The sequence below is a fragment of the Ambystoma mexicanum genome, chromosome 7p (assembly GCF_040938575.1).
Source record: "Ambystoma mexicanum isolate Mex_15411 chromosome 7p, UKY_AmexF1_1, whole genome shotgun sequence".
NCBI classification, from domain to species: domain Eukaryota; kingdom Metazoa; phylum Chordata; class Amphibia; order Caudata; family Ambystomatidae; genus Ambystoma; species Ambystoma mexicanum.
The window spans coordinates 610,988,931-611,012,771 of record NC_090939.1 but is presented as its reverse complement, the minus strand read 5'-3'; the positions used below and the strand labels follow the sequence as shown (position 1 = coordinate 611,012,771).

The 23,841-nt window shown below is 47.0% G+C and overlaps 1 protein-coding gene across 5 annotated transcripts in view; it reads right to left on the bottom strand.

Moving 5' to 3' along the window:
• LOC138526199 (cohesin subunit SA-2-like) overlaps positions 1 to 23,841 on the bottom strand; it is a 2,217,157-nt gene that overhangs the window by 2,117,980 nt on the left and 75,336 nt on the right. For all 5 annotated transcript variants that reach the window (XR_011283519.1, XR_011283520.1, XR_011283521.1 and 2 more), the window contains exon 2: positions 17,100 to 17,184. Coding sequence is in view for 2 of the 5 variants with exons in the window: in XM_069636632.1 (XP_069492733.1) it covers positions 17,100 to 17,184 (85 nt within the window). In the remaining 3 variants the exon portion in view is untranslated. The remainder of the gene's footprint in view (positions 1 to 17,099; positions 17,185 to 23,841) is intronic.

Genomic DNA, 23,841 nt, shown 5'->3' with positions numbered 1-23,841 from the left:
TCACAGGGCCAAGGACAGGAGCACTGGCAATGGCTGGACAGCAGGCACTCAAAATGCAGGGCAGCTGGGCAGCAAGCACACACAGTGGGCAGGCAGCAGCAGATGGCTCGCTAGGAGGCAGCTCAGGGCAGGAGGCAGGTAATAAGACTTGTAGCCAGGAGCGTGGGTCTTCCGTGCCTATTGAAACACTTGTGTATGAGCACGATACAAATAAAATATCATATCATATCATTGCGTGGGCAGCCGGAAACAGAGTGACGGTTACTTTGTGCGTTCGTAATTAGCGTGAACATGTGAAATCAGAAAAAAGGCCCTCAGAGCGTAACTTAGGATAAAGAAGTGCGTAGAAGCAAATCCGACCATAGGTGCGATTGGGAGTGGACGGACGAGTGCATTATTGAGAATTGACAATGTGGCATCTGGTTAGTTGTATCAGTGATGTCAGCGACTCTGCTCTGCTAGACAAATAATTTGGTCTGAAGCATGTGTTACACATCATGCAGTGCATGTAGAAATTCCATCCACACATGTATGTAGGTGGTTCCCTGCTACAGATAACTTCCATGAAGACTACCAGCTGGCCTCACAGTGTGCCATTAGTGACATTGTATTTCTCTACACTGTGCACATCTCCAGTGCAGCTATGGCACTGACCTGTAGTCAAATAGTCAGGATTCATCCATGGTAACCTCCCACACTCAGCGCACACACTCCATGGCTTCATGCCCCGGTCCCTCTTATGTGTCACTGTCCCATCTACCTATTTCGCAGTGCATGTAATTAGTCGCTCAACATCAAACACCTGGGACACCACACTCAGGCCATGTCCACATTGTGTGCACTCCCTGTGCCAGTTCTACACTGGTGTGGCATATAATTGATTTGCACTTGGCTGTGACTATGTGCGGACGTGTACACATGTAATGTAATAGCATGTTACATAGTCACATCATGATGCTCATTTAGTATGTATTTGTCAATAGTTTGCTGTGACATGGGCCAGTATTTGCTTTCAGAGAACCATATCTGATGTTTATGTGTCCACTGGGTATCTGGTCAGGAAAATGGGATGTTGCAAGTCTGCATATGCTATGATCTGAAAGCTTCTTGTACATAGTGTGTGCATGTGATTTCTGGCATGTTAACATGCACAGCAATGTGTTGCAGGACAGCATTGTGATAGCGATGTAGGTTGTCGACGCAATTAACATGATTCTTCATGTCTTCATGTGTCCTTGTGCAGGTGATGAGGCACTAGATGTACGGGAGGCGGTAGAGGAGGAACCGAAGTCTGAGCCGGTACAGACCACCAGTGGAGGATGTGGTGTGGCAGCCAATGAGAATACACTGGTGCTACAGTTCATCCGGGGAATGTCTCGGTTCAACACAGACTCCTATGAATCCAGTAGCTCTGGTGCTGAACCGGATGTCCAATCCTCAATGCTGTCGGAGGTGAGTGCACCAAGTGTTGGAGCGGTTGTTGCCTGTGAGTCTGCAGGGGGTCAGTTGCCCTCACAGGGCGAGTCACTGGTGTCACGTCCGTCTGTGGTAGTTACGGCTGCAAGGTCACGCTCCACACTATTGGTTTCTGGTCCTGCGCCAGATGTCCAAAGGAGGGATGCAGTCCTGCAGCCACAGACAGTGGCATCACAGCAAGGGCCATGCTCCCTTGGGTCAGGCAAGCGTGGGCCACGCACACATGGTGGACGTGTGCATGCTGGGGAGACAGAGTGGGAGCAGTCGATGTTGTGTATTGCCCAACGGGGTGCTGCCTGTGAGATGTTGGCTGAGGGCATGGATAGGGTGGCCAATTCCATGATACCACCTGAAACAAAAATGTAGAGCACCAGCTGAAGACATTGCGGTCCACATGCCGCTCACACAGGCTGCACATGGAGGCCAACAGCAGGAGCCAACGGATAGATCTGAGGTCTCTGCAGGCATTCCTGGTTGCAGAGGGTTAGGCCCACAGGGAAGTCCTGAGGCTAGAGTTGTTGGCCCTCAGAGTTTCAGTTGCAGTGGAAGAGGCAGCCTGCAGGACACCGTACCAACAGGAGATGCAACTATTGAGGCAGACTATTAGGAAAGATTCCCCATTTATGTGACATTTTCCCTCCAGTTGTGAACCCCAACTTTTTGCTTTGTTTAAACACCATAGTCTGACTTTACCAGTGAAGCACAGCCTTCTGCTGCACTCCACTGGGCTTTTCGCTCACTTGATTATGGGGAAACTGACATGCCCTTAAAGACAGTCAGTACTGGGAGACTTTGTTTCCCTTATTCCTTGTCAATGTTGCAACTTTTCTGCAACATGTTGCAAGTGCACAATGCATTTATTTATTTATTCATTCATTCATTCATATTTATAGAGCGCACAACAGCCCGGAGGTATCGTGGTGCGGTTACATTGAGGCTTGCTGGTTACATGGGGAAGCAAACTTGGTTACAGAGGCATACATACTTGGTTACAGGACGTTACAAGGCAAATACATTAGGTTACGTGAGAGACAGTGTAGAAGGACATGAGGAGAGTGGAAATTACAAGATACGACAGAGAGAGGGAGACATAACAAGCATAGGGTTCCTTGGAGAGTGTGGTTTTCAAGGTTTTGCGTAAGGCGGAGAGGGAGGTTTCAGCTCTTAGAGAGTATGGTAGTGCGTTCCAGAGTCTAGGAGCGAAGTATGGGAATCCGATCCAATGTAATGTACCTTACAGTGCAGTGCACTTGGGTCTCTTGGTCATTTCCAAAGCCCCTGGATACTCTCAAAGGATTTCTTTTAGGAGAAGTGTGGATGTGCCTTGGACAGGGCTGGTGGCAGCTTATTTTTCTTTTCATGCAAACATTAGGGACAAAGGTGGCCTGGCTCCAAAATTGTCATGCCACGAGGTTCTTTGTCTTGTCCTTTGGCAATCTTGCCCCTTCACCTTCCCCAGGTCCAGTCGACCCTGGTCAGTCCTTATTTGGACAGGCACTCTCCCGCGAAGCATAAAGCTTTCGCAGGCTTCTGCATGCCTTGTGTGTGCGCTTCCAGGATGTGGGCTGGACTCTCTGGTTCCAATACACATCCTGGGTGCCAGAGAGTCTGGTGTGCTGTGAATGCCTGGGACCACCGTGGTCTGCGATTGGTCCATGTAGGGTGTGCCTGTATGTGAGCAGATCTCCCATTGGGTCCTCTTCATTTTGGCGCGAAGGAGATTTTGGATAGGAGAAGGCTCCAAACATCCATACCATGTTGATCTCAGGAGTTCTCACTGAACGAAGGATAGGATCCAAATATCCTGAAACTAAGAGGTTGAGTGGAGGAACCGCTGGTGACCCACTGGAAGGTTTGGCACTCTGAGCCCGCTGTTGTCCCGCTGGACCCCTCTGCATCTGATCGAACTAGGTCTGCAAAGGCGCTTCGAGCCAATGGAATAGTGGGACTAACTATTTGCGGCACCTTCATCAATCCCTGCAAGTAAGCCTTCTCGAAATGTCCCTGCGCCAACCAGTGGGCTTACCAGCTTACGCAGGACCTTTGCTCTGACACCCACTGTTGTTTCGAGGAGCCCCTCGGAACTTGGTACTTCGCAAAATCTGTGTTCACGGTTCGCGAATTACGTGCACTTGGCGTTCCCAGGTCGGGAGTAAAGAGAGAGCCCGAACCGGAGTACACGCGGTTACTGTATCGCCCAGCCGTGGTGAAAAACTTTGCAGGTGCGCTGCTGCTGGGCCCCTCTTGCCCCTGAAGTCTGCTACAGTGGAACTGGCCTGATTCCCTCCACCAGGAGCAGAGAAATCGCTGCTGTCCTGTTTGTGAATCAAGGCTGTATCTTCGTCGCTGAATTGCCGCATTTGAACCTGCAACTGAAGTGAACTCGACTGCCGAAGTTTGGCTCGCAGTGAGTACTAGGTGGCCCTTAGCGCATCCATCCATTTTTACGCACGAGTGTCCCCTGAGGGCCACTCTCCTTTTCCCAGATAGTCTGAAATATCGAACTATTCCAGACTCTTGGAACGTGCTCTGCCCTGTTGGGGGGAGACCCTCCTCGAATAGTGGGAACTTATTCTGCATCACCTCACCCACCTTCCTGAGCTGCTAGAGACCCGTGAAGAGGCCCAGTTTTCGCCCACCTGCCTGCGCCAGCATTGCAAGTACATTTGAGCAATAGGCTCCCCTCATCTTAGGGATTGGACTGCCTTTCAGTTAGGACTGTGATTGATGCCGAACTGCCTAAAGACTCTTTGCACTACCTGCTTCCTTCCCTTTCTAGGTTGTGGACCCATTTTGTGCATTTAACCCTTTAGGCCCATTGGTCTTGTACATATGTATTTTGATAGCATTGTGTTGGTTTATCAGTATTACTGTGATGATTATTATGTGTTGATTTTCAAAGGCCTTGAATAAGTGTATTTGTATTTTTTATAAGTACACCTGACTAGGAGTGATTTGTAAGTGTCCTTTACTCTGTGTGCTCATTGGGTCTTTCAGTCACCCTCATCCCTCCTGAGACCTAGTCTTGACCACCGCCAAGCTACCTTGATTGGTCTGGCTTGTCCAGAAGCTTACCCTGTTCCAAGAAACTAGGATGGCCTCCTGAACCTCTACCCACCAGGTCAGAGTTCAGAAATCCATCTTAACAAATTGGTGCCAGCGGTGGGATAGGAGTGAGGGTATCCAGTGTTGCACACTAGTGAAGGCACTTGAGATTACTTCCATCTAGGACACATGGTGACCGAGTAGTGATAACTGTAAAGGCCATAGACCTATCTAATATAAAATGGAAACAAGTACCTTTATAACCTTGAACGCTTCTAGTCTGGAAACATCGAGGAAGATGTGTGCTGAGAGGGGTTTACCTGCTCAAGGTACAAAGGGTGAAATGATCCAGAGGATCAAACATTGCCAAGAGTTGCAACTTGATGCCATCACGACAAGAGAGTGCAGAAGGAGGTGGAGCTGCTTCCACTGGCAGAACTGACAGTTCTGTCGCTGCCCTCCTCCATGGTGCCCAGGACGATATTGATGATGTGTTGTCCCAAGTTTCCTCTGGCAGTTCAGATGCTGAGGCCATGTTGGAATTCAAGAAACAAGAGCTTGACTTTCACATGGCTAAGCTGAAGATAGAACAGGCAGAAAAACAAAAAGGTCAGGGACCACCAGTTGGAACTGGCCAAGCTTTAGGTTGCAAATGGGTCCAAGGGATCTGGACATGGATCTGGATCCTCCTCTCATCCAAGATTTCCTAAAGATCTACTCAGAGTGTATGATGAGAAGAATTACATTATGGACTGGCTGAATGCAATGGAGTATGCATGTGAAGTTCAAGAGGTTGTAAATGTGGATAAGATTGCATGGTTGCTCATCAGACTACCCCATTCTGGCTGTAGTGCTATTATGGAAATGTCAAAGGCTGAAAGAGTAGATTTTGCAAGGTTGAAGCAAACTCTCATTTTGAAGTTTGGGAAGACTCCTGCCCAGTACTTAAAAAGATTCAGAAAGAAGGTAGTACTTGGGTGTCATATGTGACTTATTCTTTAAAGAACTTGACTGGCTGGGTTGACGGCTAGAAGGTCTCCACCTTTGAGGGTATGATATGTCTGGTCATGCTTGAACATATCTTTGCATCTTGTTCCCCTGAGCTTAAGCAGCATTTGGCAGATTCAGCAGCAGATGTGTGGGTTTCACATAGAGTGTCCCATAAGGACAAGACTCATCCTGGTAAGCAGGAGGAGGGGAAAAAGTCCAAAGAGAAAGAGGGTGATGGGTCTGAAATCTTCCTCCCAAAAGAGTCACAAAGAAATGTAAGGGTAAGTCACGAGAGAACACACAGGTTAGTGGAGGTTCTCCTCCAAATCAGAACTCTGGTTACAGTACGCCTCCCTATGCCCCAAGACCAAGTGGATCTTATGTGGCTTCTGAAGCAAGTGACCATGTGAAGAGGAACCCCAGATGTTTGGGGGTCCACTCTGCTAATCTGGCCTTCTCCTCCTATGAGGAAGAAGAGATTACAGGGGCTTCTCTCTCCTCAGACTCCTTCCCCAGTGGGATACATTCCGAGGGAGTTTTAGTTTCCCTGGATTCCTGGGACCCTAAAGTCTCAGGGGCTTATGCTAGGATTCCTGATAATACCAAGCACTATTTTAAAGACAGTGTGCTGACCAATGGAGTAGATACTCCTGCCCTTGGGGATAGTGGATGCAGCAGAACTTTAGTAGATTCTACCTTTGCCAGAGCTCCTCCGTTTCCCACTAAATTGGCTGATGGCCCACCTCTCAAGATCCCAGTTATGCCTGTAAATTTTACTATAAAATGGTACAGTGGTCAGGATGACATTCAGAGAGATGTCTCAGAAAGATTTCTTGCTGGGGAATGATCTAAGAGCTTTAGGGCTTGTGGGAGACACAGCAGAGAGACCATGCACAAGGTCACAAACAAGGGCTGCACTGGCCAAGTCCAGTGCCAGGCACAAGCCAAAGGGGAAACCCAAGGCTAAAGGAGTCAAGAAAGACAAAAGATGGAAAGAAAATATTCACCCAAACTCACCTACCACTGAGGTGGAGGTAGGTAGTGAAACACCTGAATGTGACGAGGAAGTCTTTGATCCGAATGACCATCCTAAACTACAATGTTTTCTAGTGAAAGGTGGTTCGAACAGGATGGAGTTCAGTAAGGGCCAACTTGAGTGCCCATCTCAGGAAGGCCTAAAGAGACATGCCTGCTCCCAGCTTGACGGTGAACCTCCTGGGAAGCACAGGATTTGTTGGGGAGGTGGACTCCTCTAAAGTGAGCCCACAGAGTCTACAGAAGGAGACCATAGCAGGTTGGTGGTTCCCCTTGCTGTATGACCCTTCCTCTTGCAGTTGGCGCATGAAGTGTCCCTTGCTGGTCACCTTGGTATCAAGAGAACCAAGCAAAGGTTATCCATGCACTTCTACTGGCCCAAGATGGGGGTGCAAGTAGAAAGTCACTGCAGGAGTTGTGCCACATGCCAGTTATCTAGGAAAAAGTGGCACATCAATCAAAGCTCCATTGGTACCACTCCCAGTGGTGGGGGTACAATTTGAGAGGATAGGGATCGACATTGTTGGTCCCCTTGACCCCCAAACATCCTCAGGCAATAGGTTTATCCTGGTGCTGGTCGACCATGCCACCAGGTATCCTGAGGCCATCCCATTGAAGACTAACTTCCAAGTCAATTGCAAAAGCTTTACTAGGGTTGGAAACCAGGGGTGGTGTAATGCTCACCTGATTCCCGTAGAGGCGCCGGTCTTGACTGGGCGTATACCGTATCTTCAAAAGTGATGTGTAACACACGGCTGGCTCTTTGGGCTGGACCTCTGTGCACTGTATGTTTGACTCGAAGGGTAAGATGTCTGCAGATAGAAAATATGGGATTAATGAACTGGGTTATTGAATGTCTCTCTCTTCTTCCCTTTCTCTTCTCCTGTAGAACCCCGAAGGTTAACGCTCTCACCTTAGGTAAGTTAACGCCGTGCTCTCCATCTGCCTCGGGGCAGGGTGCTGTAACCAGTTTCTTCACTGGATAAGGGGAGCAGGCCTCTTGACTTCAGAGGACTGCTGTCCGTCGTTTACTGCACGAACAGTAAGTTTCGAGTAATTCTAATGTCTTTAAAGTCTTTAGTAATGATGTCTCTTGTTTTGCAGGGTTCCGGCGATGGTGGATGACGGGCTGAAGTGAGTTGAAGATGGAGCCCGTGTGATGAATAGAAGCGCCTGGAAGCACGTAAGTAAGCGCTTGTTGCCTGCTTCACGATGCGCTCTGTCTTTTTATTTTGCAGGTACAAGTTCGGAGCGGCTGCAGGGTGCCGGAATACCCACTGGGTTAGATGTGGAAAGGAGTAATGGCACGTGAGTATTAAAGTTCCCCAATGTCTTTAAACGCACCTTGTTTTGTCTTTCAGATGCGGGATGCAGCGACGAAGGCCTCCGGAGCGTGCGAAGAGTTGGTAAGCTTTTGTGTCTCAGATGCCGGAATGCAGTGTGAAGACCTCCGGAGCGCACGAAGAGTAGGTAAGCCTTTGTCTTTCAGAATGCAGCGCGAGGCGTTGGTAAAAGCCGATGGCCCAGGTAAGTGAAGAGCTGTCACTGAAGACCGTAATGCTAACCTGTTCTTTCTCGTCTTTATAGGTGTTGCTGAAGACTGGATTCAGGATGGTAAGCCTTTTTCCTTAGGCCCAGGATCAGATGCAGAAGACACGATGAGCGTTCTGCTGCAGAGGATGCAGAATAATGCAAAGCAAGATTCATCCATCGGGTGTGGTTTAAATAGCCTCCTGTAGTGCTTAGGTGTCTCCTTCCACAGCCACGCCTAGGTAAGAAAAGAGTTCCTGCTTTCCAGACGAGTTCCAGTGTTCTGAACCTAGGGAGTGGCTCCTGCCCCACCCAACAGGAAAAGTAGTTCCAAACAGAAGAGGATCAGAGGCTCAACTGGCAGGCAAGTAAGCAGCATGGTCTGCTGCAGGTAAGTCCACCCAAGCATTATGAGCCCGGCGCTTCCAGCGCTGGGACTGGGCATATTTATGAGCCTGGTGCCACTGGCGCCAGGACTGGGTCCAAAAGGTCCCAATTGGGACTGGTTGGCACTCGGAACCTGGGTTATGAATCTGCTTCCAAGGGAGTTGGGAAAACCCTGACCTTTTGGAAGCAGAGATCATGACAGTACCCCCCCTCAAGGCCCCTCCCAAACCGGGCTTCTTTGGGGGTTTTGGCTTGTCAGGAAATGTTCGGTGAAATCTTTTGATTAGGCGAGGAGCGTGGACATATTCAGCAGGTTCCCAGGATCTCTCTTGGGGGCCGTAGCCTTTCCAGTCAATTAGGTAAAATAGTTTAGATTTGGAGATCTTGGAGTCCAGAATGCTTTTGACTTCAAACTCGAGTTCCCCATCAACTAAGATAGGTTTTGGAGATTTAGTTAGTCGGGTTTGAGGTTGCACGGGTTTTAATAGAGACGTGGAAGACCAGATGTATCTTCATGTGCGGGGGCAAGTCCAACTTGACCGCTACTGGGTTTACTATGGTAGTGATGGAATAGGGACCAAGGTATCTTGGGTTGAATGTGCGTAGCCCTTTTAGAGGTAGATATTTGGTGGATAACCAGACTTGATCCCCTACTCGATATTGAGGGGCTTCCTTCCGATGTTGATCTGCTCCTTTCTTGTATTGTTCTTTAGCCCTTTGAAGGTGAGAAACAGCTTCCTTAAAGGCTTGGGTGATTGTAGAATGCAGGTAGTCTACTGCTGGTGTTTCACGATCTTGGAGGGGATCCAACTCCGAGGTTCGAGGGTGACTGCCGTACAAAAGAAAAAACGGGGTTTTCCCAGTTCCCGAATGGACAGAGTTATTGTAGGCATATTCGGCTATCCAAAGGATGTCTTTCCAAGTTTTTTCAGTTTGTTGCAGCATGCAGCGTAAATACTGTTCCAGAGTTTGATTGGTCCTCTCGGTTTGTCCGTCGGTCTGAGGGTGGTGACTGGTCGATAGTCTCACATCAATTTGAGCCGATCGACAGCAACTTCGCCAAAAATGAGAAATAAATTGACTACCTCGATCCGAAATTAGAACCGAAGGAAAACCGTGCAGTCGGACGATGTTTTCGAGAAATTCTCGGGCCAGAGTTGCTGCTGTTGGCAAGCCTTTGAGCGGAATGAAATGCGCCATCTTGGAGAATAAGTCCACGATTACTAGAATCGTATTGTATCCGGAGCATGGAGGTAGATCGGTGATGAAGTCCATAGAAAGCGTATGCCAAGGGCGAGGTGGGATGTCAATAGGGCGTAAGAGGCCTGCTGGTCTTTCCTTTTGACTCTTGTTTTGGGCGCATACTCCACAGGACATTATAAAGTCTCTGATATCTTTTTTCCAAGACGGCCACCAGAAGTAGCGCTTGATCTTTTCTGAGGTCTTGGCTATACCGGGATGTCCTTCCATTAAAGAATCGTGATAACAAGAGATTACTTCTTTCTGTAAATCTGTGCTGGGTAGGTATAATCGTTCTTGGAAATACAATAAGTTGTCCTTTACTGCAAAGTCCTTTCCTTGCAGATGCCAATTCTGTATGTCTGCTGGAGTTACAAGTTGCCTGGCTTTATCCTTAACTTCCTCTATGGATTGTGTGGCGATTGCACCCAGAATTCTTTGTTCGGGAATGATTGGTACAGGTTTAGGGTTGATCAAGTGTTCTTCCACTCCCATCCGAGAAAGGGCATCAGCTTTACCGTTTTTTGTACCAGGTCGATAGGTAATTATGAAGTCAAACTCGGCAAAGAATAATGCCCAACGGAGTTGTCTAGAGGATTGGGCTTTTGCGGTTTTCAAATATTGCAGGTTTTGGTGATCCGTAATCACAGTAACGGTGTGTCGGGCCCCCAGCAGATAATGCCGCCAAGCCTTAAAGGCAGACTTGATAGCCAGAGGTTCCTTGTCAGTAATCGTGTAATTGATTTCAGGAGGCGAGAATTTGCGGGACCAAAATGCCACGGGATGCAACTGATTGGTTACCGGGTCCTTTTGTGATAGAACTGCCCCCATGGCAAGGCTTGAAGCATCAGTTTCCACGATGTAGGGGAGTTCGGGGCGAGGGTGTTTTAAGATTGGTGCAGAGATAAATTTAGTCTTCAAATCCTGGAAAGCTTGTTCCGCCTCGGTAGACCATTCAAAACGTTTGTTTTTCTTTAACAAGGCAGTGATGGGCTGGACTATTCGAGAGAATTCGGGGATAAACCTGCGGTAAAAGTTAGCGAAGCCTAACATGCTTTGCACACCTTTTACGGAGGATGGTGATGGCCATTTGAGAACTGCATCGACCTTCTTTGAATCCATACGCACTCCGCCAGGTGATAATATGAATCCCAAGAATTCAACTTCAGTCACGTTGAAAACACATTTTTCCAACTTAGCGAAAAGTTTGTGTTGACGCAATCTTTCGAGGACCATTTTCACGTGTTTCCGATGTTCAGATTCCGATGAAGAATAAACGAGGATGTCGTCAATGTAAACAACAACACACACATCTATGAGCTCTCTGAGGACATCGTTCATAAAATATTGAAAGGCGGCCGGGGCATTGCAAAGTCCGAAGGGCATGACCTGATATTCAAATAGCCCATACTTGGTGCGGAAGGCCGTCTTCCATTCATCGCCCTCTTTTACTCGTACCAAGTGGTAAGCTCCTCTAAGATCCAGCTTTGTATATATGCATGCTTTTCTGACTTGGTCCAGGAGTTCAGGGATCAAAGGTAACGGATATCTATTCTTAACGGTGATCTGGTTCAAGGGAGCGATAATCTATACAAGTTCTAAGGTCTCCTTCCTTTTTTGGAACGAAGAACAAAGCTGAAGAAGCAGGGGACTTGGAAGGACGAATAAACCCATTTGCCAGGTATTGATCCAGGTATTGTCGAAGGTGAAGGTTCTCAGGCTCGGTGAGGGCATAAATTCTACTACAAGGAGGAGTAGATCCAGGTATCAGGTCTATCTGGCAGTCGTAAGACCTATGAGGAGGTAGAGAGTTAGCCTGATCCTTCCGGAAAACATCTTGGTATTGTAGGTATTCGGGAGGTAACTGGGGAGTCTCTGAAGAAATTGCTGCCAGTGCAACACCAGGTGGAGGGTGACAAGTAGAGACCCATTCTGGAAACTGGACCGTTCTTGCTCGCCAATCGATCAGAGGATTGTGTTTCTCTAACCAAGGTATTCCTAGAATAATCTGAAACTGAGGGGCCTTGATCACATCGAATACAATCTTCTCATGGTGTCCATCTTGACTTATTAGCGTCACTTCTTGAGTGGTATGCATTACTGGCCCGGAGGCTATCTCCGTAATGACGTCCTTTACAGCCTTGGGACAAAGAGTTAGATTCATCCTCAAAACCATTTCATGATCCACATAATTGCCGATGGCACCGCTGTCGACGTAAGCTTCAATTGCATGTAATCGATCCGGATTATCAGGGCTAATGAGGACCATAGGTATCACGAAATGCGAGGTCACGGAACTGGTTTTCACGCTCGGCAAGAGGACCTCTATTCTTGTCGGGCGAGGTCGTTTCCCTGCTCAGAGTTTGTAACTTTGGTAACTGCAGCTCCTACTGCCTTCTTATCAGGTTTCACCGGACAGTCTCGAAGAAAGTGCCCTGAGTTTCCGCAATAGAGGCATAATTGCAACTGTTTTCTCCTTTCCCGCTCCTTTTGTGTTAGAGGACCTTTCAGACCCCCTATTTGCATGGGTTCCCCGGAGTCTACTCCTTTGGAAGGAGTTGGCGGTTTGGAAAATACTCGAGCATCAAACTTGGAACGATCGGCCTTCCTGTTCTGCAGTCTTTGATCTATTTGAACGACTAAGTCTATATAGTCCGAACAATCTTGTGGGGGATTCACTACTTGGGCTAACACATCTTTGAGCTCTCCACGTAGACCTCTATAAAACAGCGTAATCCTTTTGTCCTCAGGCCATTGAGTTTCCACTATGAGTCTGTTGAAAGACGCAATATAAGCCAAAAGGTCTTGATTACCTTGTCGCAACGAAAGAAGCTCATTGTCCAAGGCCTGCCCCTGTGAATGTCTTGCGAACAGTTTTTCCATACTGAGCTGAAAAGCTTGAAAATCATGGAGGACCGGATCATCTTGATTTACTAGAGGGATCGACCAGTCTGCCGCATTGCCACTAAGGTACGAAAGCACGAAAGCTACTTTAGCTTGATCAGTTGGAAAGGCTGCTGGCCGGCATAAGAAATGCAACCGCCACTGATTGATAAATACTGCAAACCTCTTTGGGTCACCAGAAAATCGTTCAGGCGGAGCCAGAGGTACATTCCCAGGTAGGTTGATCTGCACTGGATTCATAGAGGATGTAGAAGGAAGATTTCCCCCAGATGCGGGTAACGGGGTCTGTCCGGCTTGCGACTGTAGCAATTGTCTAGCGAGATCATCTGTTCGCTCCTTGGAAATAATCAGTTCCCTTCTTAGAGCGTTCGTTTCCTGACGGGCTGCATGCACTTCTGCCCTTAGTTCCCCAAGTAACTGGGCTAGTTGGTCGGTATCCGAGGTTTCCATAGCGCCTGGACGGGAGTTTTGTGGTAGGCTTTGCATTCTGTAACGCTCACCTGATTCCCGTAGAGGCGCCGGTCTTGACTGGGCGTATACCGTATCTTCAAAGGTGATGTGTAACACACGGCTGGCTCTTTGGGCTGGACCTCTGTGCACTGTATGTTTGACTCGAAGGGTAAGATGTCTGCAGATAGAAAATATGGGATTAATGAACTGGGTTATTGAATGTCTCTCTCTTCTTCCCTTTCTCTTCTCCTGTAGAACCCCGAAGGTTAACACTCTCACTTTAGGTAAGTGAACGCCGTGCTCTCCATCTGCCTCGGGGCAGGGTGCTGTAACCAGTTTCTTCACTGGATAAGGGGAGCAGGCCTCTTGACTTCAGAGGACTGCTGTCCGTCGTTTACTGCACGAACGGTAAGTTTCGAGTAATTCTAATGTCTTTAAAGTCTTTAGTAATGATGTCTCTTGTTTTGCAGGGTTCCGGCGATGGTGGATGACGGGCTGAAGTGAGTTTAAGATGGAGCCCGTGTGATGAATAGAAGCGCCTGGAAGCACGTAAGTAAGCGCTTGTTGCCTGCTTCACGATGCGCTCTTACTGTCTTTTTATTTTGCAGGTACAAGTTCGGAGCGGCTGCAGGGTGCCGGAATACCCACTGGGTTAGATGTGGAAAGGAGTAATGGCACGTGAGTATTAAAGTTCCCCAATGTCTTTAAACGCACCTTGTTTTGTCTTTCAGATGCGGGATGCAGCGCCGAAGGCCTCCGGAGCGTGCAAAGAGTTGGTAAGCTTTTGTCTTTCAGATGCCGGAATGCAGTGTGAAGACCTCCGGAGCGCACGAAGAGTAGGTAAGCCTTTGTCTTTCAGAATGCAGCGCGAGGCGTTGGTGAAAGACGATGGCCCAGGTAAGTGAAGAGCTGTCACTGAAGACCGTAATGCTAACCTGTTCTTTCTTGTCTTTATAGGTGTTGCTGAAGACTGGATTCAGGATGGGAAGCCTTTTTCCTTAGGCCCAGGATCAGATGCAGAAGACACGATGAGCGTTCTGCTGCAGAGGATGCAGAATAATGCAAAGCAAGATTCATCCATCGGGTGTGGTTTAAATAGCCTCCTGTAGTGCTTAGGTGTCTCCTTCCACAGCCACGCCTAGGTAAGAAAAGAGTTCCTGCTTTCCAGAAGAGTTCCAGTGTTCTGAACCTAGGGAGTGGCTCCTGCCCCACCCAACAGGAAAAGTAGTTCCAAACAGAAGAGGATCAGAGGCTCAACTGGCAGGCAAGTAAGCAGCATGGTCTGCTGCAGGTAAGTCCACCCAAGCATTATGAGCCCGGCGCTTCCAGTGCTGGGACTGGGCATATTTATGAGCCTGGTGCCACTGGCGCCAGGACTGGGTCCAAAAGGTCCCAATTGGGACTGGTTGGCACTCGGAACCTGGGTTATGAATCTGCTTCCAAGGGAGTTGGGAAAACCCTGACCTTTTGGAAGCAGAGATCATGACAGGTGGGAAGAGTGGTGCCGCCTCCGGCTTTTAACCACACATCAGAGACTGCCTGCATGTGAAGAGCGAGGGCAGCTAGAGACACCAATGACGCAAGGAAGGCAGTGAACAATCGTGAACCCCAGAGCTGCGCAGCTCGATGGCGGGAAGTCTGCATAACAGGGTCACCAGGGAATGGGAGATAAAACCGAGTCTGCCGGTACATCAGCTTTGGTTGACCGGAGTCCTTCCCAGCGCAGAACCTTTAGATTGAACCCTGTAATCACATGTAGCATGGACTTCCACTTAGCGCATTGGTGTATAAACAGAGCCATTTAGGTAGGGCGGCTGCAGGGATCTGTGACCAGAGATGCAGTGAAACAGAAGCTCTAGCCCAGCTAACCGACAGCTGAAGCGAGGGGAGCGGGCTAAATAAGCATCGTTGACCACATACGGCAGGTTACACAGTGATTTGTTACTCGTCCTACAGCTGAGGAAGGGAGCCCAGGTTGGATGTGGAGGGGAGTGGGGGGGTAAGTGGGGTTCTATTTCCGGAATCAGCAGCACCACACTGAAGAGAGAAAGACAGCAGCGTCCCAGTGAGAGAGAAAGATCAGCCGTGTCCTACTAGAATAGCTTGCCACCACAACCAGCTGAAAGATGAGCCAGGCTGCAGCGCTGAGGTAAAAAGGTACAGTTGGGAGAAGGGAAATGGGGCCTTTAAAACCAAAAACACAGCACACGCTCATTTATTCCCACACCAGCAGTACCACAACGAACAGAGGTACCAAAACAGAATGCAGGGGAAATAAATAAATGGATATTGGATGGTTGAATCCAATACATTGAAAAGAATAGATAGTTTGACTAAACACCAGAGAGTCCCGATCATAAATCACCATTCTTCCTCGTCCCAGTGATTCTGGGAAAGTATTATGTAGGTAAACTAACACTTTGTGGCAGTAAAGAAAACCACACTGCCAAAGACGGGAAAGTATTATGTGGGTAATATTCTTTGTTGCTGTACACAGGAAAGACCAGGGATGACGATTGTCCCCTTGGCATTTCTGAATGGCTTTGAACCTTGAAATTAGTTGTGATCTGTGGGAAACTAGAAAGGCTGTTTAAGTGTGAGGGTCAGATTAGGTTTTGACACAAGACTGTGAACTTTAATTTTGACATCCTGACGACTGTCACTTTAGCAAGTTTTGTTGAGGCAGAGAAACCATTCCGAGTTAGTGCTAATGAGGAGTTTTTCCCACCCCCTTTATTATTTAAATAAAAGTATTGTGGACCAGGTCAAACTGTTTGTCGTCTTACTCCGCCCCTCACACCAGCCAAAATTAACAAGGAGAACAGCACAAGGGAGAGGGAGTGTAAGGTTATATAGGGATCGTAAAACAAGGAAACCAGAAGCAGCGGCTTGGAGCAAGGAAGTAAGGAGAACAAAAGAACAATGAAACAGGACTGCAAGTAGTGAGGAAGGAAGTGCTGAGCTAAGGAGCAAAGTACCTTAGTGTTGAGACACAGAAGTCCTTCCATGAGCGGCTTATGTACTTTGTAACAGTGAGCCCGGCTTCTGCGTGATTGAGGTTTCTGAGGGACATTACGTGACACTGTGATGGAATGAGCACATACACGAGCCTATAGTCTGTTGCAGGCGCCATCTTAGAGGGCGCAATATTCGAAATATGACTTAATGTTTCCATCTGGCCCACACGGACCAGCGTCAGGAATTCATGACAGCTTGCCCTCGACACAATATCACCCAAAACATACCCCAGCACACAAAACAATTGTTCTTCTGAACTCCATGCACCAACACAACAACAAAGATAGCGATAACTTTCCCCCTGCCCGTAATAACTAAACACGGCAAGCATCTCTTGCAGATCTCAAAACACCAAGAGGCGAAGGCAGTGGTGGGTGGTCTAAAACCTACTAGCTTAAGAGAACATATACATATTGGCATAACCATACGTTCAGAGGTTTGTGGCACTCCATTTAAAGAGTATTAGGAGAAATATGGAACCTTTGGGTGGGAACACCATATGAAACTGAAAGGGGTGGAGATAATGGGCCTCACTACGGGTGAGCTGGTCCGGTAAAAATGCTGGAACTACCGGCTGTGGGATTTCTACTGGACCGGCTCGCTCCGAGTCTGCAGGTAGGGGCAGTGAACTACTGGAAGGCCTGACCTGCCGGGAGTTCTGGCTCCTACCGGCAAATAAATGACAATCACTGGCACCATTAACAATAGTGCCAGTGATTCAATAGTTCTCGTCACATGGAGTCCTATGGGATTCCATGGGATGGGAACTTACCGCCATTGTCGGCACCCATAATATCCTGTTAACACCGGGATATCGGGCTCCGGTAACGCAAGTTGGTTGGTAACCTACCAGTATTGCAGGCGGGTAACTGGCAAACTCATAATGAGGCCCAATGACTGATTTTTACTCCAGTTAACTTTAATTAAGAAGGATTTGTGTTCAGTAAAGTGGGGAACATGTTAATATATGTCAAAATAGTAAGAAAGATTCAGAACATGTTCTTACTTAAATATCAATAACTTACAGGTGCCTTCGCACAGCAGGTCCTCTGAAAGTTGGCATGTTGTATTGTGCTTGTTGGTCCAGTGCCATCCTGAGCAGCATTTTCTCTGAACCAAAGAAAAAGAATGTTATATTTGTGCACACATTTGATGTGGTAAAACAAATGAATTAATAATAAAAAAAAAGAATGTCTCTTAAGGTTACATTGAGGCATACAATTATACAACAGATGGACAGCTATTCATAAAGACTTTCTAAAGTCAATTAGTCTTGGATCCTATGAAGGTCAAGTAGTATTGCCTTTTTTCTAATGTGGATAGGATGGATGCAGTTATGTTGTTGAAATGTATAGAACCAATTTCAATGAAAAATTGTTGATCCATTATGATGAAATGCATTATGAGCTATACACAACCCAACTTGGAAGTATATTTTTTCCAAATGCCAACCAATGCAGAGAAGGGAGCACTTGAGAGATGTGTTTATGTAACAAGGGTTTTTTGTCAGCATGTCAGGGAAATCCAATCAGTCTCCTGAATTGCCATTGCTAGGTTCTTGATGCTTCCAACTGCCTTTGGCTAATTCAAACCATCAGCAAGGCCACAGAGCCTTTTCAGCCTCTGCAGTCTTGAAGGGTGTAGTACCAGTCCATTAACTTAACTCCTAGCTGCATCTGCTCCCCATTTAGTCTTTTGCAATGCATCTACTCTTGTGGCTCCATCACAGCGGATTTAGGTTTCTTCCAACAACATTTAATCAGGTTTGCGTGATTGCTGCACTATCCTCCTGCTGTGGCGTTCCTCCTATGTTGCTAGCTCCTTGGTCCACAGTGCCTCTCTCCAATTGGCTCATCACTTGCACCCAATTCATCCTTTTGTTCTATTTAAATGGCTACTTAATTTCAGCCTTTGTTCTGCATATGTAGTTAATATTTCTGTTTCTGGAACCTGAGACTGCAGGACGGTTTTTCAGCCCTACTGCTTTCTTACCAGTTCACTTTCCAGTTCACTTTCTGGCACTGAGCTCTCAATCTTGCAGAACTTCAAGGATACCGCCAGTGCCCACTCTAGCTGCCTGACCCGCTCTACCTAGTCCCGTCTTTCTACCACCCCTGCCTACATATATGAGCCTCTCAATTCTTTATCTCTTGGAGAACGCTGCCTCACACTGATAGACAGCGAGTACTTGGCACCCTCCAGGCATCCAGCAGCTCCACTGTAATCTGCTACCCAGGGCAGCCTATTTGTAAGTCACTGTCTCTGACACAATGTTAGAGTATAAATATTTTTTAGTCTCTACCACTTTTTCAAAAGTTCTTCTCGACACCCTACATACAGCCTGATCAAAGTAACTTAGCCTAGACTGGACCATGGCTGTGACAATCTGAGGTTTATCAGAAAAGGAAGAATATTGGAACAACCGCTTAGCTGATTTCAAACAGAAATATCCAACTTTTATTGCGTTAATCTGCTCAACAAATTAAAAAGCAGAGCTAATAAAACAGAAATTCATCTCGGTTTTAGAAGGTTGCAGATAGAGATTGTGAAAGACGGAGCACATGGCGATTGCTCCGAGGGTTGGCACCAAGCAGTAGTACTTCAGAGTTTATTGGATAGCACTTTAGGACTTCTTAAACATTTAGCTCTTGAGTGCTGCTATGCAGTTTGCAAAACTAGGGGGCACCTCCACTGCAGATAGTTTTAAGTGAACAATAATTATAGTGTGATGTGCCAGCTCTTGAAAATATTCAAGAAATACGAGAACCGAAGTGCATAGGGCAGTTTGGAAATTTCAAAATCAACTAGCATAAAAACACCATAGTGGTGTTTTCAGTGATGTGATTGGTCAATCTGCGGGCTATACAAACTGGTTTAGCCCGCAGATTGAATAAAGCCCAGAAAGTAATTGAACGCGCTTACCTTCGCTGCTGCCGGCAATTGTAGCCCAGAAAACACACTTGCTGCCTGCAAGTACATTGCAGGCGTTCCTTCTGATTTGTCTGTGTCTCATTCCAGAACTGAAACAGTTAATGATCGTGTTTCCGTGCAAGCGTGCAAGACGTGGCCCAGCCTCCGCACGAAAGTAAGCAGAAAAAATGCTTTCTTTTCAGTCGCCGCCTTCCCAATGCCCCCGTATTTCATTCCGCACTGGTAACACGTTCATTTCTATATATAGCGCAATACTACCAAATGCTCAGTCGCGTGTTATGATGTTCTGGTGTATATCTAGCAAATGGCTGGCGATGAACACCTCGGTTCCAAAGGGCTGAGAATGTGAGGGTTCCGACAGGGGCAAGCTGGTGGAGGCTGATGGAGCGATAGAACAGTGCTTCTCCTGAGGGGTCAGGCATACCCTGTTCTTGATGTACCCTGGTGCACCACTATCTCATGTGCCTGAATGCACCCCTTTCTGAAGATAGCTCAACATGCCAAACTTGTCCTGGCGCCCTTTGACAAATGTTTGTCCGTCTAATGTGCAACCATGCCATAACGTGGCCCTCAAGGAAACAAATGAGTGTTCTGTTGGACTACAATGCCTCAATGAAAGAAACACATGTACAAAAGTGAGTATCACACAGTTTTGCATCATACCAACACCCACCTGATAAATGTTCTAGAAGAGTAGTATTTATGGTTCATTTAAACTCATTTGTAATTACTTTGGCCCTACATTTGCATGCCTGAAAAGAAGAAAAAAAACGAGTCACACCTGCAGTTACTTATTTTCTGTGACCCCACACACTTAAATTTTAAAATAGATGTTATTCTTGACAGTACTACTCTTTCCATCCTCTAACCCTTTTTCCAATAAAAAATTACTTCTGCAGCATTTATTAGTCATGTATTTTTTTCTAAATTTAATGAACTACTGAGGGTGTTCTAATCACTTCATAGACCTACAGCTCGGGCTGTACCGGGCGTTATGGTCCCTCATACCTTCGCTCAAGCAATTAACTCGGTCTTCAGGGCCTATAGCCCCCGGTACGGCCCTCCCTGCAGGTCTATAAAGCTATATTAAAGACCTGGAAGACCTGGACTCCGAATTCACATCTTTATCTTCCCCCAAACACTGCACCACGTATAAATGGCATTCTGCAAAAGCATGAATAAATGTGTTCATTTTCTGTCCCATACGCGTAGGATATAGGTAACTATTGTGTCTGGCTGTAAACAAAGATTTAAATTGCAGGCCATATGATCTAAGCTCTAAACAGTGCATGTATGTGTGGAATTTGCTAAAAGGTAGTAGTATGATATTTATGGGAGTGGTTCAGTGATGCCAGGAACAGAATTATCCAAGTAATTTTCTTCAAAACGTGAAGAAGCCAATCTAGCAAACTGTTGAAAAATCCACTGTCAGAAACAGTACTGAATGTTTGCACTGCACTTATAAGTGAACCAATGCACGCTATTAAGAGGAAATAACGGAATAGCATTTTTTTTGCTTTAATTTACATAGGTAGTTTTGGGGTGGTCAGGAAGGGTTCCCACAAGGTCCCCAGGGGTTCATGTATCCTACCCAGTATGTCCACTGTGAGGTTTGTCTTGATACCCTTTAGTTTGCTAGTCTGGTTGACTGGAGCCCTCACCTGAAGGTGGGGTGGCATCTTATGGCAAGTCCAACTGTAGATACCTTTCGGAAGTATACCCTTTGCATTCCTCATTCTGTATTGGTTGTGTGGGCAGAGGCCTCACCTCAGTTTTCTTGGTTAGTCAAAGTAGAGAAGGGGAACTGCCTATAGTCAGGAAAAGATGGTTTTGTTTTAGAGAAGGCTGTGCTCGTGATGAAGAAAGCGAGCGCAGCGGTGCTGTAGTGAAAAGCATTGCGCTCCTTCTATGCCAGAGTGAAGGAGATATCTCAGAGATATTGGCCGGCGAGTGTTTTTTGATAAGATGCGGTCTCTTTTGGAAGAGTGAGAAGTTGCATTAAAGAAAGTAGCTGAATGGGGTAGTTGTGGTATAAAACAAGTACAGTGAGTGATTGAGGGGAATGACTAAGAAACTAGGTGGGGTAAAAAGGGGGGGGGGTTCTTAGGGTGGACATTTGCTGTGCCGCAGGTTCAGCTCTGTAATGTTTTATGAAATTATTTTGGATAAATTGGCGTGGAGTATTGCGAATCTGTTAAATCATTTATGACAGGTTTTTCCTGGTTATAAGGCGATGATTATAGGGAATTGTTGCAGTAAAGTAAGGGTAAAATGATCCATATGTGACCTAGCACAGGAACCTATGATACAGAATATTGGAGAACCTGCATACCTTTTGACTACCAGGCACAAGGGCTCGAAACTAGAAAAGCGTTTAAAAATCTTAGAATTATGGAGGCTGTATGAAAAGGGCAGGAAGGGCCATAGTGTTAAAATTTTGGAAGAGGGGCCGAAAAAGGAGGGTGCAGGAATTCCTTCTGCACTGCCCCCATATCTGTACCATCCTTTATCACCCGCAGCGGGGTGTACAAACCCTGAATTTGAACCTCCATTTTCCCCAGCGGGTACACCAGCGGTTGTGAGATTGACACATGTAACGCCTCCATCAGCTATGATTTCTAAGAATTGGGATCTCGAGGAAAGTGGAAGGGTAACTTCAATGGTTCGGGCTTACAGTAAGGTTAAGAACGGAGAGCGGGAAGGGAATCACTCCCCCTGAATGCTAGACTAGCAGACAAATTCAGGGTGGAAGAATGAGAGAAAGAGAGGCAGGCAAGCTAGAGGTACAGATCAAGGATCAAGAACGAGGGATGTCAGACTCTTCCCTGCTAGTATAGATTACAAAGGACGGTGGAGATGCAAGAGTGGCAAAATATGAAAGAACCGCAGAGGAAGAGGTAGCGCTGCTACGGCGGCAAAGAGATGAAGAGTGGGAAGAAGGGAGAAGACAGGCAAGGGATGTAGAAGGAGGAAGGCAGGTTCTTGTGAGTTTGGATAAATCGGTTATCAAAGCGGTTGAGGTGGATATGGAGAACAGGGATGCTGCCAAAAGGTACAGAGTTTGCGCAGGTAGAACGGGAGATGGCACCCTATGGTAGTGCAGAGTATGCTTCCATGAATGGGGTCAGGGGATGTGGTAACCAGAACAGAAGATGAACAGGAATGGGAATCAGATATCGGGCCGAGAGCACAGGGTGTAGTCGCCCTACCTCCCATTCCAGTAGCACTGATAGAGAGTACACTATGGGGTCGTAGGATGCACCAGGGTACTGGCATGGCCGTAGCAAGTAGTAGGGGAAAGATGGGGAAGCCCCAATAAAACTGGTGTAACTCAGTTTCCGTTACTCCAGAAGGGTCAAGGAAGGGCGCATTATGTCCGGTGGTCACACACGGACCAGAATAACTTGAACACACTCCATTCGTTGACTGCAACGGCGGGGAAGTGGATTTATGCATTAGAACAACATACCACCAGTGTCAGCTTTTCATATCCCATATGGCCCAGCATATTTGTGGTTCTGATGGGGGAGCGGTCAGATGAGCTTTGGAGAAGAGCGGGGTATCCGGGAGTTCAGTTAGATACGAATACCCATGATGGAACAGATTTTAATCATTATAGGGCACAGGAATGGCGGGCCCTGCGAATTATGTACGCCGGGGATAAATTTGATCTTAAAGAAAAGAATGAAATTGGATGATGATCCTGCCGCACACAGCCAGTTGATTGAGGAGATCTGGTGGGCAGAGACGGGAAAAGCGTGGGACAAAAGCTGGCAATTTCTTTTACAGATGTTAACAAAGGAACTCTCTAAGGAAGTCCAACATGAGTTAGATAAGGTGGTAGGGATGGCGGCCAAGAGTTGGCTGGAGATTCAAGCACATATTTCGCATTTTTGTAAATGAAGAAAGGAGAGTATGAAACAGGCACAAAAAGCAGAGGCTAAGTTTGTGCAAAAGAAATTAGCAAAGATTTGTTTGGAAGGGGCAGTAATTACAAACTATGGAGGGACAGCAGGGGCAATTGGGACAATAGGGACAGGGTGAATTGGGTATGGCACAGGGGTGGATGACCAGGTATGTTCCTGGTCCAAGACAGATGAGAGGGTTTCCGAGGGGCTGGGGAGGATTTCTGTGAGGAAGTGAGTCATCTGGCAGGTTCGTAGGAATAGGTCTTTGGTTTAATTTTATACCGGAGTGTTTTTGGAGGGAGTCCTTTTCCGCTCCCCAGTGCCAATATGCATCAGGAGTAGGACAGCCCACCGGGGCCTCTGATGTGTCCAGTCCTGTCTGTTACCACTGAGCCGCAATAAGAACCCCGGATAGGTGTACAGGTAGGTGATCGAACATTCTCATTCATGGTCGAGACAGGGGCTAAGGAAGGGGAGTTCCCTTGTCAGGCAGAACGATTGACACACTGGGATTCTCTGGGCTGATCCTGTCGGTTCCTTATACTGAAGATCACCGTATTAAGGTAGGTACTCAAAATGTATCTGCCCCTTTGTTGCATTCTACAGACACCCCAGTGAAGAGAACTCCTGAGCAAATTGCAGATGTTGATTGCTTTCAGAGAGGAAGGTACAGTGTGCTTGACTCCAAGGTTGTATCTGGCAAGAGAAGCAGCACGTTTGCATGCCTGTTGTAGCAACAGCACGTTTAGGGGGGTCCCTGTACATTCAACATTGTTTTTTTATGGGGTGATGGTTTTGTTGAGTTGGGTCCTTAGGATCAGAAATCAGACATGGCTGGAACTGATGAAGATTTTATTTCAGCCGGTTGTGCCGCAGGAATTAACACCAGGCACCATTGTTACAATTCTCTTAGAAGCCGTGGTGATCT